General features: G+C 46.4%; 1 protein-coding gene across 1 annotated transcript in view; it reads left to right on the plus strand.

Moving 5' to 3' along the window:
* Positions 1–18,041, plus strand: part of grin2ab (glutamate receptor, ionotropic, N-methyl D-aspartate 2A, b) — a 96,610-nt gene that overhangs the window by 45,706 nt on the left and 32,863 nt on the right. Inside the window, exons 5-7 of the mRNA XM_062388936.1 lie at positions 17,345–17,511; positions 17,663–17,797; positions 17,890–17,989. Coding sequence (XP_062244920.1) covers positions 17,345–17,511; positions 17,663–17,797; positions 17,890–17,989 — 402 coding nt within the window. The remainder of the gene's footprint in view (positions 1–17,344; positions 17,512–17,662; positions 17,798–17,889; positions 17,990–18,041) is intronic.

Here is an 18,041-nt window from a genome sequence, read left to right on the forward strand (position 1 = left end):
TTAATAGTGTAAAGATACTGCAGCAGCTCATCACTGCCAAACAGCAGATCCACGATTTGTTTCTCGATCACTTGCACAGCGGCTGATTCTGACGGACGTTTAACAGTGAGATGAACGTGACGCAGAAAATGACCACTGGTAAATCTATTGGTTTTAAACTGGTATTACGGTTTTTGAAGGCTTCCATTAGACTTTACAGCCACTATCCTTTTTTAGTTCAATACCGAGGCACTATCCAAAGACAGAGACAAAGTCATGAAGCCCAAACTTCTTCTTGCAAGGGAGCGTTTCTACCTGATGAGCACACAGAACAGTATCCACCGGCGGAAAGGCATGAGCAAGCATTTCTGATCTACCTGCACAACTGCATACCCACGACTAACGTGCTCGTAACTGCTTTCTGTTGCGATTGTAAACTTCGTGGATCATATTCACCGGTCGGGCTGTGTTCAGCAGCTGCTCACGGGCGAGTGTGGTTTTTTGAATGTGTTCAAATTGTGACACTAGATAAACACCATCCCTGAAAAAGCAGATTCTCTAAGAATGCACTTAGATGAATTTATTAGAGTATAGTTGAGGCAGATTGACCTTGTCTTGGCTATTAAGACCAGATGAAAGACAGGTGCATCAGTTAAATTCTACTATTCCTCCCAGTTGTTATATTTAGTTTTGCGTTAAGGTTAAATTGGGTTCCAGAAATTGATGCCTGCAAAACATGCAACTGATTTTGTTGTGATGTTTTAATTGTAGAAACAAGCACAAAGTAAAACACTTGTGATTTGTCCTTTTTGTAAAAACCTCTGGCTGCCGATAAACCGAGTTTCTCAGAGCTGTGTGCTACAGAACAGTTAGAGTTGAGTTAGTTACACGTGGGAATCTGTTCCACACGACCCGGGTGAAACAGCGGCTCTCACAGAAAGTGGTGAGATCACGTTCCTGCTCATCGAACCTCCCTGAGACCCGTGGTGACCCTGTGGACGAGGGCATCCTCATCCCGGGGAAGAGAACACTCTCATCAGGATGCAAATGCTTCATCACAGGATAAAGGTGAACACTCGGAACGGCTCTGTATTGATTTACAGTCGCCACCTCCCTCTGAGGGGACACGTGGACCCGAGCCCTGCCAGCAGAGTGACCCCCCCACGCAGTCACCCCAGCCCCTCACTGTGGAGGTCGAGCATTCAGGCCGCCACTCGCCCACTTGTTGAGAACACGGTGACTGATGACTCATCTGACCAGATCCACATCTGCCTTTCAAATGTGCACTCGTCCTTTTTAATGAGGGGTTTATGGACCCTGCTGTAATATCCCTCTCTATGCAGATGTCCACCGACTTCCTGCTGACGCAATCAGATCACGTCCTGCAGTGACATTCACAGAAGGGTTTCAAGGGACATCGCTCCAAAGTTCAAATAATTATTTTAGTTTTAAAGTTATAAAGAAAGTGCATACTCTGCATAAACACTCATTCTCCTCAAGTGCAATCACGCTGCTCCAGATTTCACAAATTCACAGATATCAATCCGCTCCATTTGCCAGATCTCTTTCATCAAGATCCAGGAACTGTGCCCTTTGGAAAATGGTAAATGTGGAAAAACACAATATTAAAGAAAGTTTAAAAAAAGGGCCGGGTCCCCCAAGTAATATCCCGATTTGCCCCCCCCCTGTTGTAGCGCCCCTGGTCATTCACTTCCTTCACTCCACTCACTGCTCCTATTGAAAGACAGGACAGTTGAGCAGTTTGTAAATGAGCCTCCTTCTTCAAAGTCACTCAGATCTTTTCCTTTTGCCACCTTGATAACAAATCGGGAGTCAACACACCTCGCTCAGCGTTTTTTCTGTCGGTTGCCACAGAGGACGAGTGAATGTTAAGTGCTTCATTGTGCCAGGCGGTGCATCGGTGGTGTTCACTCAGGTTTATCCTTTTAATCTGTAACCCGTCTGTAAATATCTGGAACACCAGGGAAAGCCTGGTTCACTTGTCATTAGCCACTTGTGCTGCAATAATTAAAAAATGTCTTATTAACTGTGTTTACATCCGTGGCTTCAATTAAGCTGTTTCCCATCTGCTTCGTGATTATTCTCCATCATCTCTGTCCTCCATCTCATCTCGCTGGGGTTTGGAGCTTTCACCTCACAGCAGGATGGTTCTCGGTTCGACTCCTGGTCCTGCCGGTGTCTTTTTCTGTGTGGACTTCATCTTCTGTCCCCCGCACACCGTTTACAGCAACTGCTTTTATAACTTGAGACGTAAAGACAGCGATAGGTGTTTTGGGTCCAGAAGACATTTTGGCTAAACAGACTAAAAGCTGGTCTGTGTCAGTTAATGTGTTCTTCCTCCTCTTCCCCTCCACACGGGCTGTCTGCTCACGTCTCGCCAGGCGTCAGCTGGGACCGGCTCCAGCCCCCCTGCGATCCATAAACAGGATAATTGGTACAGATAATGGTTGGATGGATTTCCTATAGGAGATGAGTCTGTTTTGTGTTGTAAGTAAGAAAAACGAAACAACGGTAGCTGACCTTTCCAATCCGTATGTGTGAGTGTAGTCTCCTTAGTTTTGGATTTGTTAGAGGGTTGGGCAATAATTATATTTGTGGAGAATATGAATGATTTTAATTCTGAAGAACGTAATCATCGAACGGTGAAAGTCCATTTGTTTATATAAACTTGTTTGGAGGAAAAACTATGAGAGTGTGAAGTTGTAAACAAATATTAAACCATTATTAATTGCACTCTGGCAGAGTTTGTGTGTGTGTGTGTGTGTGTGTGTGTGTGTCTGTGTGTGTGTGGAGACAATGAGCAATATGGAGGAAGATGGTCTACCTCACTGCAGCAGTTTAATGATGGCCAGAGGTGTTGCTGGGCTAGATGATGGTGACGCATCCTAGAACAATGTTCTCCAGACCAGTACTAATCAGCTGTTATTGGTGCTGGGCCAGTTAGCAGAGGATTTGGATCGGAATAGTCCGAGAGAGGCCCACATCAGTAAGGCCAGTTAATGATGGCCAGGGGTGGTACAAGCCTGACACATCCTAAAAGATTACTTAACACATCAGCACGCGGCAGATGCTCCCATCGTATGTTATTGCTTTTTATAGATTATTATAGAACTTGATTAGTTTTATTACAACACATGCACTGGGGAGTTTGTGCGTCACAGACGAGCCTCTGGCAGGAAAGTGTCTGAGCTCAATATTGAGGTTTTTGTACTTTCCGGTCAGGAGAGAAATGATCAGGACATTTTGCATAGTGGGATATGTCTCCCACAGATTCTTTATCCTGTGTGAATGAACCGTGAAATCCTGCTCTGAGTCAAACTAATCCATTTTGAATAGTTTCATAGTCTCGACATCGAGGCTCGGTTCCTCCGCTGCGGCCAATTCGGAGCTAGTGCAAGTAAATCCTGGCAGATTGGCCCAAGTCGAGGCTAATGCAGGTGCCAAGTGAAGTGTTAAGTGCCCGTCATGTGATGCAAGCCTATGGCTCCTGTTGCTGTGATGAGCCTCGCCCGGCTGCTGCTAATTGCTTTAATTGAGAGAGCGACCTACATCTGAGGGAGGCTTCGGTGGATCAGCGGAACAGCTGGCGAACCTGCACAAGGAGCGGGAGGGAGGGAGGGAGGGAGGACGGATGGAACGAATGAGGGAGAAATTAGGAGAGACAGAACTGGATGTAGCAGAAAAAGAAAAACGAGGCTGCTCTGTCTCTTAACAGATTGTTGAAATGAACTTTCTTTTAAGCGTGACAACTTTCTAATAGCGCTTAAACTTTTTCACTTTTTAAGACTTCAGGTTTCGAGGTCACGTACTCCAGTGCACGCATCATGGTTTTCGGAGCCAATTAGGCATCAAATGTGCCATCAAACCCCAAATTAACCAGTGGAACGAGAAAGAGGGGGAGAGGGTGCAAAAAGCACCTCAGAGGGATGGAAGGAGGGAGGAAGGGAGGAAGGGGATGAGAGGAGAAGGCTGCTGGTGACATCATGCTTTTAGAGCAGAGGCCGGCCCTCGGGCCAGCGCTGAATACACTCCTTACACTCTTGTGTACTTCCCTTAGACTGAATTATTCAACACATTCCTGATGGAGAGACTGGTTGTGACTGTGTGTGTGTGTGCGCGTGTGTGCGTGTTTGTTTCTGCATGTCTGGGCGCTGCGGTGCATGTGTGCATGTCGGTGCGTGCATGAATGCATTTGTCCAGAGAGCAAGTGAGGAGAATATAAGTTCTGTGTGCATACGTCGCCAAACGTGCAACTTTTCTCTGTGTGCTGGGACGAGTGTAGGAGAGAGAGAGAGAGAGGAGTCATTGAATGATGTGTGGGTGGCTGCGCGGTGGATGTGCGCACAAACACACAAACACACACACACACACACACATATACACGTCTGTCAGGTCTGTTAAAGCAAACGTGGATTGTGTGTTTATCAGATACATTTGTTCTGGTACTTTGAGTTCTTCTCCAAAAAATAAATGGTTCTCAATCAGTCTTCTGTCTCTCGCTCAATCTCACTCAGCAGACTGCTCGTCAATGCCTCCCCAGAAAACACACAGACACACACACACACACAAACACACACACACTGTCTCCCTCACTCCGAGTTTTGGATTTTAAGCTGCCGTGCTCTTGTGTGTGCCCCCATTTCTTGTTTTTGTGTGCGTGGGTGTGTGTGTGGGCGTGTGGTCTGTGTGCTCTCTCGAAGTGTATGTGTGCTTTAGCCAGTCTCTGTGTGTATCTCTGTGTGTGTGTGTCTGTGTGTGTGTGTGAGTGTGTGGACAGTGAGTGGTGGGGTTTGATCCTGTGCTAATGATCTCCCAGTGGCTCAAACTTCTGTAAAGTGTGTTGAGCAGGAAGGCAGAAGGAGGGCGGGAGGAGGGATGGAGCGAGGGAGGCGGAGGAGGATGTGGAAGTGAACGAGGAGCAGTGTCTGATCATCGTCGTCATCACTAATCCTCCCTCTCACCACTTCTGTGGAGCAACCCCCCCCCCCCCCCACCACCACCACCTCCACCCACCCCCCCGCCCAAGGCTCCAGCACCGGAGCCTCCACCTGTCCTGATCCGCTCAGCTCTCCACTCGAGCAGGAGCAGCCAGGAGTCTCCGCATTTTAAGCGCCGCCATCATCAAACCGGCGGGTGACAGAGGGATGAAAGGAGGAGTGGATGGAGAGACAGATGCATGTAGGGAGGCAGCATGTGACGTGTGTCACACTCTCTCCTCAGAACACACGTGCACACGGCCGCAGACACTCACATACTGAGGTTCATCTCCTGTCTCTTTTCATTGAATGTCACGCAGAGGGGGTTTCTCGTCCCCCTCTCTCACTCTCTCCCTCTCTCACTCTCTCCGTCTATCTCTCTGTCACTCCCTCGACCCCCCCCCCCCCCCGAACCCCTCCCTCACTTCTCCCTGTCAACTCTCGGCTCATGTTCTTGCTTACATGGAATGTAATGCATTTTTGTTTTTCCGAACGTGGGAGCACTTCCTCTACTTCCTCCCGCTCCCCGAGTCTTGCCTCACCTCTCCTCCCGCCTCCCCCCCACCCCCCCCCCCCCCCTCCATCCCTCCCCATCTGGAAAAGATCTGTCTCGCTAATAGGATACGATGTCTCCTCCCTTCCTCTCTCATCCGCCTCTCCAAGCATGCGCTGCCCAGTAGAGCTCGCTGGTGCACACCCACAGAGGCAGACACAGGAATGCATATGCAAGAGGACAGATTTCGCCCTGTTTCTCTGTGTGTGTGTGTGTGTGTGTGTGTGTGTGTGTGTGTGTGTGTGTGTGTTTGTGTGTGTGGGTGTGTGTCTGTTTGTCTCCAGGTTGGTTACTGGCTAATAAGGCGTAGTAGGTAATGGCAGCCGTAGCCTATTATCTCTGCTCTGCTGTCTAATAGCCACTGGCTTTAAGCATCTGCCATGTAGCTGCTCTAACTCCCCCAGTGGACACTTAGCAACTCAACACACACACACACACACACACACATATACATCCAATCCTCACAGTTTCCCAGTAGAGATAATATACACACCGCCAAAGGTAATTTGTGCAGAGAAAAGTGTGTATGTGTGGGTGCATAGAAAGAAAATTGTGTGTCTTTGGTTATCGCATCTAACACACTGTGCCCTGACATTCAGTCTCTTCCTTGAGGAGCTCTGCCTTCCTTTAATTAGTAAAGGAAATAGATTTACTTATCTGATCTTTGACACATTAGCAGCACACATGTTCAGACTCGCACTCACACACGCACGTGCACCCACACACAGACACACACACACACATGCACGCTCGCATCTGCCCGTTTGCACTCGACCACACAGAGCATCGACACCTATCCATTACCAGTGTGGTGGAATGCCAGAGCGGGAAGCAAACAGCGTGAGTGTTCAGGCGTGCGTGTGTGTGCATGCGCGCGCGTGTGTGTGTGCATGTGTGTGTGTGTGCATGCGCTAGGGAGAAATGAATCTGCTCCCATCTGTAGACTGACCATTGATTTACCATGGTAACAGTGGATGGTAACTGTCGTGTGAACAAAAGCGATGAGAGCAAGTGGCTGGATTGGAGAGGGAAGGAGGGAGGAGACTGGGGAGACGGCTGGGGGGGGGGGGGGGGGGGGGTGTAGGAGACCAGTGGCATAATTGAACTTTGGGGAGGAGATGGACTCAGATATGGGCCAACTCAGCACAGGAGAGAGGGGGGGTGAGGGATAAACGAGCGTTAGCCTGTTGCTGGTAAAACTAAATGTAAGATTTGTGAGTGTGTTTCAGAGAAAGAGAGAGAGTGTGTGCACCGTCGTGTTGTGGGACTGTTTTTGGTGTAAAAAGCTTACACAGACCTGACTAAGGCTTATGTATAATGAATGAATGCCCCTTCAGCTGCCTGTTTTCTTCCTTCTGCAGAATTAGCGATTTGTCCAGCCTCCTCTTTTACCCATAAACAATCTCGGCAAAAAAAAAAAACTTTCCATCTTTCCATCTTTCCGCCCTGCACACAACCCAGAGGCCCCCCGGATGTTTGTGTCACTGTATAAACTTATTGTAACATATTTAGTGAACATAATACCGCGGCTGTCAAGAACTAACTTAAGAAATACTCTGCTAATGTGATTTTAAGCAAAACAGGGGTGAAACAATATTTTAGTATTCAGCAGGGCCTGCAGCTCTTTGTGTAGCAGCAGGACGACTAACGCACTCTGAGTTGTCTAATTAATCTTGTGGCTCGTGGTCTCCCTGCACCAGCCAGACCCCCCCATTCTGTTCTGCAGCGGCACTGGACAGGTACCCCAACCCCCATCCCCCCCCCCCCCCCCCCCCCACCCCCCCCCCACCACCCCACCCCAACCACTTGGCCTGTTTAGCGTGATCACAAATCAACGCCGAGGCAAGTCAGACGGGACGGGTTGACTCACTCTGCCATTTTTACACCAGGCCTAAGGTTTCTAAAGTCCAACAGAGTCACCATCAGTGGCTGAGAGAAAGATAAAAGATAAAGAATGAAAGAGAGAGAGTAAGAGAAAGAGTAAGATTCTTTTTTTTTCTTCTTCCACCTAAAGGCATTTCAGCTATAAATATCAAACTGGCAGTATTGTGATTTGCCAATGGAGGCTGCGGAGAGGGAGGAGGAGGAGGAGGAGGAGGATGCAGGTTCTCGCTCAGTTCTTGAGCTGTTTTAAATTCATTCACTGATAAGGCGGGGGGGGGGGGGGGGGGGGGGAGTAGGGTTGCCTGTGTCATTTATTTTCCATGTAGGGGGATGAAATAACATAAACATCGCTTCCGCTCCGAAGCTCTATAAGTCAAACAGTTATTATATTCAAACGGCAGCGGAAGCACATACACACACACTCACACATGCACACACACGCACACACAGTCACACACACACACACACACACACACACACACACTCCATATATAGACACATCCTCTCGTGCTCCTGCCTCCCAGGTTCTCGTGTGGGATGTCACAGCCTGGACAGACGCTTCAGTTTTCATAAAGCGAGGCCTTTCAGCTCTCTGGCGCATCCCTCTGTAATCTCTCCCAAACAGGTGTTGTGATTAGTCTTCTGCCGTGAGCTGCATCCCGACACTCTGGATCGGCGAAGGCCAAAACCCGTGCACACGACCAACAGCTACCACACCGGGAGACAGACTCAACCGTTGTTGCATGGCGAGCATCCGGCACATTGTGCATCGTCGAAGCTTCGCCGAGAAATTAATTTCCCTTCCCTCCGCCTGACAATCCTGTCGTTTCTTCTCAATAGTTAGTGGTTGAGTGTTTGGCACAGTGGTGCAGCGCGGCGTGTGATGGAGTCAGCCGAGTATCGCTCTCGATTTACAGACGACAGCTGATGGATCGTTTCTTGGGGGAAAATGCAGCTGAAACGACTCCTGGTACTTCCTGGTACGCTGGGTACTTATCGACAAATTGCAATATCAAATTAATAAACTGTATAGACCCGAGCAGTTATTCAATGCTGAGGTTCACACTTTGATTAATCTACAGCAACCAGAAAGCAATTTCTCAGTCTGCTTCCCGTCCCAATTAGGAATAATACTCCTCCTAACAACGAGCGCGTTAGAAAGTTTTTCTAATTGAACCAAAATGTTGCAAGAGCCTGTTTGTGTTTCACAGCCTCGACCGAAAAGAACGAGGCAAATCTTTGCTTCCTATTTGTCAGAGTCTGACAGTAGCTCGCTTATTTACTCTGCAGCAATTATTGTTTCTTTGGCACTTTCCTTTTTTCATTGAATACATATTACACTGGAGAAAAATATATATTTGCACTCCAGTTGGATGAGGAAGTAAATGTTTTGCAAAGGAAAAGGGCTTTTTTTTCTATTCTAATGATATCCAACAAATATAAGACCTTTAATAGTTGACCCTTAATTAGGTAGGAAACTAATTTGATTTAACTGCAGCATAATGTCGAGTCCTGTCAGATGAATTCATTTAGCAGCAGCCAGAGTGCTTCACAAACGAGACCCAGGACAAACAACACAAAACGGCTCGATAAAGACGCACAACATAAAAAGTAAAGGAGTTGAATAAGAGAGACAGTAGCAGGGTCAGGTTGAATAAAAGCAAGATTAAAAAGATGGGTTTTTAAATTCGATTTCAAAATGATCTGAGGTAATGCAGAGCAGGGCACTATTCCAGAGGTTAGCGGAAGCAACAGCAGGTGGGAGTGAAAGGATTTGGATCGAGGAAGACTTTCTATGTACTGTGCCAGTAGAGGACATTGCCTTTCTGTTTGTTTTTCCCCTGGTATGTGAGGCGCTCTCTCTAACCCTAACCCTAATGTCTTGCCAAATGTTTCTGTTCAACCGGGTGTCACGTTCCCATCGCAGCCAATCAGAGCCCATTAAAACCCGAGTCTGCTGCAGAGTGGTTTGACCGAGGAGTGAAGGCTGATCGAATTCACGTGGAAAGAAACATTTTAGAGCCCATTCAGAGCTTTATGGAGTAAAGGTAGTATATTAAAATCAGTTCGAACTTAAGCAAAGTTTCCTCATGGTTTCACTTTATAGTTCATATGTTGTTTTGTGTACTTGTTTGTATTTGTCCTCTTTGTGAAGCACTTTGTAACGGATGTTCTAAAAACACTTCTTTTTATGAATAAAGTTATTATAGAGCCGGTGAGAAGTCGAGGAGCTGCTTCACTTCTCAGGTGTCAGAATATGAAACTGAAGAAAAATAAACATATTAGCAGCAGCAGGATTTTCCATATGAAATATAATAAACACACAAATACAGTCAATAAAAGCTTGTGTTGATATTAGTCTGGGGACGACATCTGATGCCCGGTTCAGTCCCGACTGTGATAACACTGGATTAACAAATCGATAATCTCCCGCTAATCTCATCTCACATTAGTAACTGATTATTAGTTGTTTTTTTTTGCTTCAATAAAATGAAAAATCCCTGCATACCGTGACAGGAAAGAAATATAAGACACGGTTCTGATGGATGAGTGTTCGTTCTTCACGGCGGCTCCATGTCTGCGAGCGCTTTTTAATGGATTTTTGAAAAACAAATGTGAGTTTATGACTTCCCTCAGAAAGCTATAAGGTAAACAAGTGCAGGGAGAGAGTGTCACAGTCTCACTGTGGAAAATGCAAAAGGTGGGTCCTCCATTTTTTATGACAATAATGGTAAAAATTAAAATTAGAGTGATGTCACGCTTAAATATTTGGCCTAAAAAAGCTCGAGGCAGCACATCAGAAACCTAAATGAAGTGTCTTGGTTAGAGGTAATCTATTCTATTATTAGAATGCCACAAGGATTTCAGTCTAATTAGAAACTAAATAATTTTGTATTTAATCACTGCTGAATACTTGATAATGAGATTTTAATTCCACTGCGTTTATCTTTGAATTATTCTCTACTTTGAGTCATATTTATCTGAACATTTGGGGTTTGAATTTCACATTCTCTTTGAGATTTACAGTAGATAATGTCCAGTTGTGCAAAAAAAGCTTCAGCTATAAAGATTTACGAGTTCAGAAAGAAGCGTGACCGATATTCCACGTCTTCTCTTCAAGATGCTCTGATGTAATTGATCATTAAACACAGATCTTAAAATTCAAGATTAAAAAAACGTAAACCTCAGTTTTCAAAGTACAAAGGAGAAGCGTCCTAATCCTCTGTGGGATTGAATCCGACTTTTGTCTCATAAATTATATTCTGTTCGATGAATAATCCATATAATTAAAATCCTTATGGCTTTTCTCCCCCATAAACACTCTGGGTTTTGCCGCGTTCAGCATTTTTCTCTGCAAAAGTGCAGACTTTTATTTTCTCCCTATTGGCATTAATGACCATTAACCTTAATCCACCATCAGAAAGTAAAACACTGCGTTCTGCTGCAGGTTTAACTTTATCTCTAAATAGAACATTCTTTCCATATATACTATGCTCCAATGAACATGCTTCTATTGGTCCATTTTGACTTTATCATCAGATCCAACGTGTACATATTCACCAGAATGTTGTATTTATTACCAGCACTAGGACATGCAGCATGTCGGGCCTGTGTAGCACCAGAGGCCGAGGCTCACATCCATTTACCGTCATGAGCAAGATTTAAATTGGTTACTGGTTATTAAAGTGGGTTTCTATACATTTACAGGAGCCAATCCCAGTTTAGATCGGTCGGAAGGCAGGATCCATCTTGGACAGATCATTTAAACCAACAACCAACCAACTCACACTCACATTCACTCCTATGGGCAATGAACCTAACCTGTCAGTCTTTGACATGGGAGAGGAACCCGGAGAACCTTCCACATACACACGTGAAGAACATGCTAACTCCTCTCAGAGAAGACCCGTCTGTGCTGCTGCAGTTCGGTTGCACACAAATGTAAATGTGAGGAGACAGTAAGTAAGTTGTGGAGGAGGTCAGTGTGCCTTCAGCGTCTGGAGACATGTTGTATTCCACTCCCTTATTACATTCTGAGGTTTTCTTGCTGTGACGCTGCGAGCGCCTCGTCAGCTGCAGGCCGCGCTGCTGTCCATTACATGCATGTCTGAATTACCGGTGAGGCCCAGAGCGTCACGAGCCCGAGCTAGGCTACGCTGTGTTAAATGCTATTCTGTGTTAGCCTGGGGAGCGCGAGGCTGTTAAATACTACAGTAGACTTTCGGCAGCGGGACCCCCCCCCCCCCCCATGTTAAATAGTAAAGTAGTCTTTGTTAGCATTGGGAGCCGCCGTCTTCGGGCTAAATGCCGCGGCTCTCCGGAGTGTGGAGCGTCTGGCGCTGGGTTAGTGGATGTGGGCTCTGGGACCTGTCTCCTGGTTGGAAGAACTGAAGAGCTTTCTGAAGCGCTTCAGGGCGGGGCCGCCGCTTGTTCTCCATTCAGGGACCTGCCTTTACATTCTGTTAGTGACAAGAGGATCTCTCCTGCTGCGCTTCATGCTGGAGGTTGCTGACGTGCTCACAGCCTTCAGAAATGCTCAAAGAGAAGCACTTGATGTTACACGTCTGACGCACGCGCTCATGGAGGGTGTGTAGATCTCCTGCAGTCGAAGCTCCCACACGGAGAAATCAATAAACGTGTGCAAAGACTAGAAAGTACAATCTCCCTCGGATTCTTCCTCTGTGTCACTTCCGATGCCGGTCGAGTGACAGCCGCCTCCTGTGTTACCCTCAGCGTGTGTGTGTGTGTAAGTGGCTTTGCCGGGCTCAGTCTTTGTTGGCTGGATGGATTCAGCTGTGGTGTTTGTGAGCGCGACACTTTGTAGAACATCTGCTCAGCATTTACGGAGAATTAGACTGCAACAGAAAACGTGTCCCGTCGAGGCAGCGTCGCTCTGGAGTGCAGTTTTAATGTTTCACAGGCCCCAGGTCAGCGTGTTCCCACTTTCAATCCTCCTAGCATACTAACCTGCAAGTGTGTAATGACTGTTAATGACTCGGATGAGGTTCAACAGTACAGTGAGACCTCAGCTGCAGAGGAACATCGACCTGGCCGTGTCTGGGTCGAATGAGGAGTCAGGAGTTCACACCATGTGACCTCCACTTGCTTTTCAGCACATGAATTAAACAGAATTCACTGCTTCACTTTGATGAGCTGCCTTCACGTCTATTGACTGTTTTAAAGACATTTATTCAAACATTTGCCTCGTTTTTTATTATGAGAACTGTGTCTAATTATTTGGGTGAAGCATTAATTGTCTTTCTCTGTGAAATGGAACTTGTATGAAACTTGATGGAGACACATCACTCTCACCTGATTGGATCATACACGACTTCCGTGGTAATCTTGTTCTCAAAGCTGCACATTGATCCCAAACACCAACTCAAATGATTTCTGCATATACCAAGCTAATGGTGTTTTGTGTGTTACCTGCACCTCTCACTCTCAGAGACACATTCTAAAGATCAGGTCACCAAGAATCTGTTCTTAATCTGTAATCTGTAATCTGTAATCTTTCCACAAATCAGCTTTGATCAAAGTCTGGATCGACTTGTTTTGTGCTTGTGACCCCTGAAGCGTCACTTTGTTGACACGTGGACGTTTTGTTGATGTGCTAGTTTTGTTTGCAGACTTACTGACTTCATCTGGGGGCCACACTCTGTCATCGCAACCAAATGCATCTGCTACATCCTAGCTGACCTACTGCATTAAACATTTAAATGGCACATTGCTGGCCTCATCATCCTCCTCCTCCTCCTCCTCCTCCTCCTCCTCACCACCCCCATCTATTTCTCAGTATTCTGCACACCAGCTCCATCCTCTTATTGTTTCATGTCCCTCACTTCTTTTCTTCCAGCCTTTACTTTTTGGTTCCGTAGCTCTTGTCCACTTTGTCCTCCCCTTGTCCGTCCTGACCACATGCAGGACTGGACTCCTCCTCCTCCTCCTCCTCCTCTCTTAACCCAAATGACTCCTTCCTCCTCCCAGCGATTTCTAGAAATGTGTCAGTTCTTCTCTCATTAGCCTGAATCTGCACAGCTCTTTCTACACCTTCATATTTTCTTAATCTGACGGCTGTAAACAAAAATGAAATTTGACATGGAATAGCAAGTGTGTGTGTGTGTGTGTGTGTGTGTGTGTGAGAGAGAGAGTGTGTTGAGGGACTTTGTGCATTATTCATTGGTATGTTGGCTCACTGTATGAGTAAAGATATATTTTGAGGGGCCTTTGTGCATGTGCATTGGTGTGTGTGTGTGTGTGTGTGTGTGTGTGTGGCGTGTGTCAGCATGTGGGTGGATGTGAGGTTGTACACGAAGTTCACGGTATTTGTATAATTGATGCACAATGTCATCAGTAAATCTCTAGGTATGTGGGTTATAATGTGGAAATACATTTGTGTATGTGTGTTAGTGTGTGTGTGTTAGTGTGTGTGTGTTAGTGTGTGTGTGTGTGTGTGCATGGACGACCGCTCTGTGCATTATTCATTTGTGAACTTCTTGGTGGACTTGTGTGATTTGATGAGAAGATGCAGGTCTGTGTCAACGAGTCTTTTTATCTTTTATAATTCAGCAACTATCATCCTGAGCCCTCAGCCCCTCAGTCTTCTAAAAAGACTTGGCCCTCATTCATTCTAAATTCTTACCCTACATCCTCACTTCTCCTCTCCTCCTCTCCTCCTCTCCTCTTCTCCTCCTCTCCTTCTCTCCTCTCCTTCTCTCATCCCTGTGTCGCTTCTCCTCTCCTCTTTCATAGTCTCCTCTCCTCCTCTTGTCACCTTGTTGCCTTCTCCTCTCGTCTCATCCTCTTGTCCCATCCTGCTCTCCTCTTTCACTGTCTCCTCTCCTCTCCTCCTCTCATCCCCTTGTTGCCTTCTCCTCTCGTCTTTCACTGTGTCCTCTCCTCTCCTCCTCTCATCCCCTTGTTGCCTTTTCCTCTCCTCTTTCACTGTGTCCTCTCCTCTCTTCCTCTTGTCCCCTTGTTGCCTTCTCCTCTCGTCTTTCACTGTCTCCTCTCCTCCTCTTGTCCCCTTGTTGCCTTTTCCTCTCCTCTTTCACTGTCTCCTCTCCTCTCATCCCCATGTCGACTTTCCCCTCCTCTTTCCCCGTCTCCTCTCCTCTCCTCTCCTCCCTCCCCTCCTCTCCTCCCGTCAGATTGTGAAGGTATCTAAAAGGGTTAGGGTTACGTGTGTGCAGTAGACCACGATGACAGGTGTAAATATTAAACATGTTAAGAGCATGTTATGAACATGATACGTGTGCCATGTAGCACCGTCTCTCCAGCAGCATCATCCTGTCACCATATACATGCTGCCTTATATATACGTCTTATTAATATAGAAATTAAAAATGTAACACTTCATCACATCAGTGTTTTTGTGAATAACATCACTTGAGGTTATTGTCACTGTTCATGATGTAATTAGGATTGTGGACTTTCACACGTTAACACCTCTCTGGCACCTTGTCCTGCCCAGTGGGTGTTTTTAGGTGAGGTGTGTTGCCTTCTCCTCTCCTGTTTGTGTTTGTGTGCGTGCCTGTGTGCGTTCATGTGTGTGTATATTAGGCCTCTAAGTAATTATTATTTGCTATCCTCAGTTAATGAATACTTCAAAAGAGGGTTAGTGATAAATCCCACATTAGAGCTGAAGGTGACATTTTATAATACATCGTCCAAAGCAACAAGTTTTGAGAAGCAGCAAAGTATTTGGCATTTTTAACTGATGAATCACCTAAAGGGGAATAATGACTCTTGATATTAAAACTGCAAAAAAGTTTACAAGCATTAAACAAACAAGGTTGAATGGAACATTACTTGTAGTATAAAATGGCAGATTTACTTCCAGCTCAATTCTGGTGTGACCTAACTTTCTAATTTATAGCCTCATCAGGTGATTTAGATCCTGCAGCTAAACAACCGTCCAACCGGCTTGATTGTGTTGTCATGTTATCATCTGTAGATAAGGGGGTGGGGGTTGGGGGGGTGTTATATAGAAAACATATAACTAAAATGTCAGGCAGTAGAGGGCACCAAGTTACACACACACACACACACACAGAGTCCTCTTAATAAGGGAAAAAGCGCATATTCCTTATCGGGATCCACACACAGATGTAATGGGTTTCCCCCCCACCCAACCCGACCCCGACCTTCCACCAGGTTCCATGTGAATCCATCCTGTAGTTGTCGTGTAAGCTTGCTCACAAACAAACTAACACAGATGTAGACATAACCTCCCTGGCGCGAGTATTACAGCAGAATTATCCTTTTAGCAATTACCAGATGGTTCTGTTGACTGAACACCTGACAAACAGTGTATCAGCACTGATGTGTGTGCGGGTGTACAGTTGTATGTGTGTGTGCGAGTGTGTGTTAACGCCCGTTTGTACCTGTGCTTGTGTGTCGCCGTTATTGGGCAAAACTGAGTGTGTGCCTGTTGCCTAACACAGACGGAAATTTTCCTTTCCCTTTCTTTCCTTCTCTAAATCTGGATAAAGTGTGACGCTGCACACACCTATAGACACACACACACACATATACACACACACACACAGAGAGATGGAAACAGTGAGATAGATCTTTTTGAAGAACAATTTCATCCTCTCTCCTCGCCTTCCTGCCTCTTCTGTAGCGTCGGAGTGAGGGGAGCTAAATCTCTGCGGAGCCATGATTTATGTGTGTGTGTTGGCCAGAAGTGAGAGCTTTTTGTTCAGCTAAAGACAAGACTAGATCCACAGAGCCTACATGCATCTGCCACACACACACACACACACACACACACACACACACACACACACACACACACACACATAGGTGGGGGTGTTTGTGGCAGAGACGGGCTGACAGCTGATTCTCCATGTGTGTTTAAGAGAGCTTTGATGTTTATTGTGTCACGTTCTTTGATGCCCACTGTGGAAGTTGTGTTACGGCATGTGTGTGTATGTGTATGTGTGAGTGTGTGTGTGTGTGAATAAGAGAGAGAGAGAGAGGAGGACCTTGTGAGGAGATTTTATGTTTCAGTTTTCCTCCCAAGACTCTCACTCTCTTGCTGCAGGTATCTAAATCTCACTCACAGGACCAGAGCATTTATTCTCATTCACCTTTTTCATCTTGTCCTCCCTCCCTCTCTCTCTCTCTCTCTCTCTCTCTCTCTCTCTCTCTCCCTCTCCCGTCCTCCTCTGTTGGCGTTGCCGTCTATTCCCACGGGGGAAGCCCAGCTCACACTTTATGCAAACATTCATTCTACAGTCATTAGCAACTTATTCCATCTACACTCACTTTGGGTTTCGGTCTGTTTTAAAGCTGCTTTAGTTTGTTTTTTTTCCAGCGATGCTCACTGCTGCCTCTTGTTCTCACTCTGAGGCTAAATTATTGAACTGAACGTGGCATCGTGAATTCATGCTGTCAAGTCTGGAGTCACAGTTTCAGGAGGAGATCTTCGAGTGTGACGGCTTTAAAAAACATCACCATCATTTTCTGCAGTTAGTGCAGCTCAGGAAAATCCCATTCAACAGTGATGGCTGTATTTGGCTCAATTAGCTTTCCAGGCGATGCACAGTTGTTGTTGAATCGGCTTCTAGAGGGCGGAAGGGAATCAAACCTGTGAGTTATGAGGCGCTCTTCTCCGTTAGCCCCCCCTGTTGCCGGCACTCACTCGCTTGCTGTGCAGTGCCACTTGTGGACTTGTGTCTCTTCCTCGTTCGCCCATCTTCCCTTGCTCCTCGTCATTTCTCCAACACTCACACTTTCTCTCATCTCCCTCACTCTCCCGCTCTGACTCACTGATCGAACAACTGAGAACATTTCCTCCAACTCCCTCACGCGTTTGAGTTCGACTTGCCCCCCTTCTCTCCAGCTCCTGTTTCTCCTCTTTATTCATCGTCTGTTTTAATTCATGCACCTTGATGAGTGTCCGCTGTCTGTCTCGTTGCAGGATGAGAAGTCCACGTTCTTCCAGTTCGGCGCCGCTCTGCAGCAGGAGGCCCTGCTCATGCTCTCCATCATGGAGGAGTACGACTGGCACATTTTTTCTATCGTCACATCAAAGTTCCCCGGGTACCAGGATTTCATCAGCACGCTGAAGACAACTGTGGATCACAGGTGATGAATACACACCCCTCCTGTGTACACACACTCACAGACACACACACACACACACACACACATACACAGATACACTCTCTCTTAACCTTTATTTACTGCAGCCGTCAAGATGAAGTACCTGGGAATATTTAGTGGTGTGTTGTTACAGCTTTGTGCGCTGGGACCTGCAGAGTGTGGTGACGCTCGACGCTATAGATGGAGACCCAAACTCTAAATCACACATCGCCCTCAAGAGGATCCAGAGTCCTGTTATACTGCTGTACTGCTCCAAGGATGAGGCTTTGTGAGTGTTTGCTTCTTTCTCATTTTCTTTCGTTGTGTCTGTCGCACACCGTGGATCTTTAATAGCTCTCCGACTCTTCTCCTCCTCCACAGGTATATAATGGAGGAAGCTCGCTCTCTGGGTCTCATAGGAGCCGGTTACATCTGGATCGTGTCCAGTCTCACCACTGGCAACCCAGACTTTACCCCCGAGGTACTGAGGCCCCATATGTGGTAACAGGTGGCCACATTTGAATGGTTTGACA

Source organism: Platichthys flesus, chromosome 5, assembly GCF_949316205.1.
Source record: "Platichthys flesus chromosome 5, fPlaFle2.1, whole genome shotgun sequence".
Classification (NCBI taxonomy): Eukaryota; Metazoa; Chordata; class Actinopteri; order Pleuronectiformes; family Pleuronectidae; genus Platichthys; species Platichthys flesus.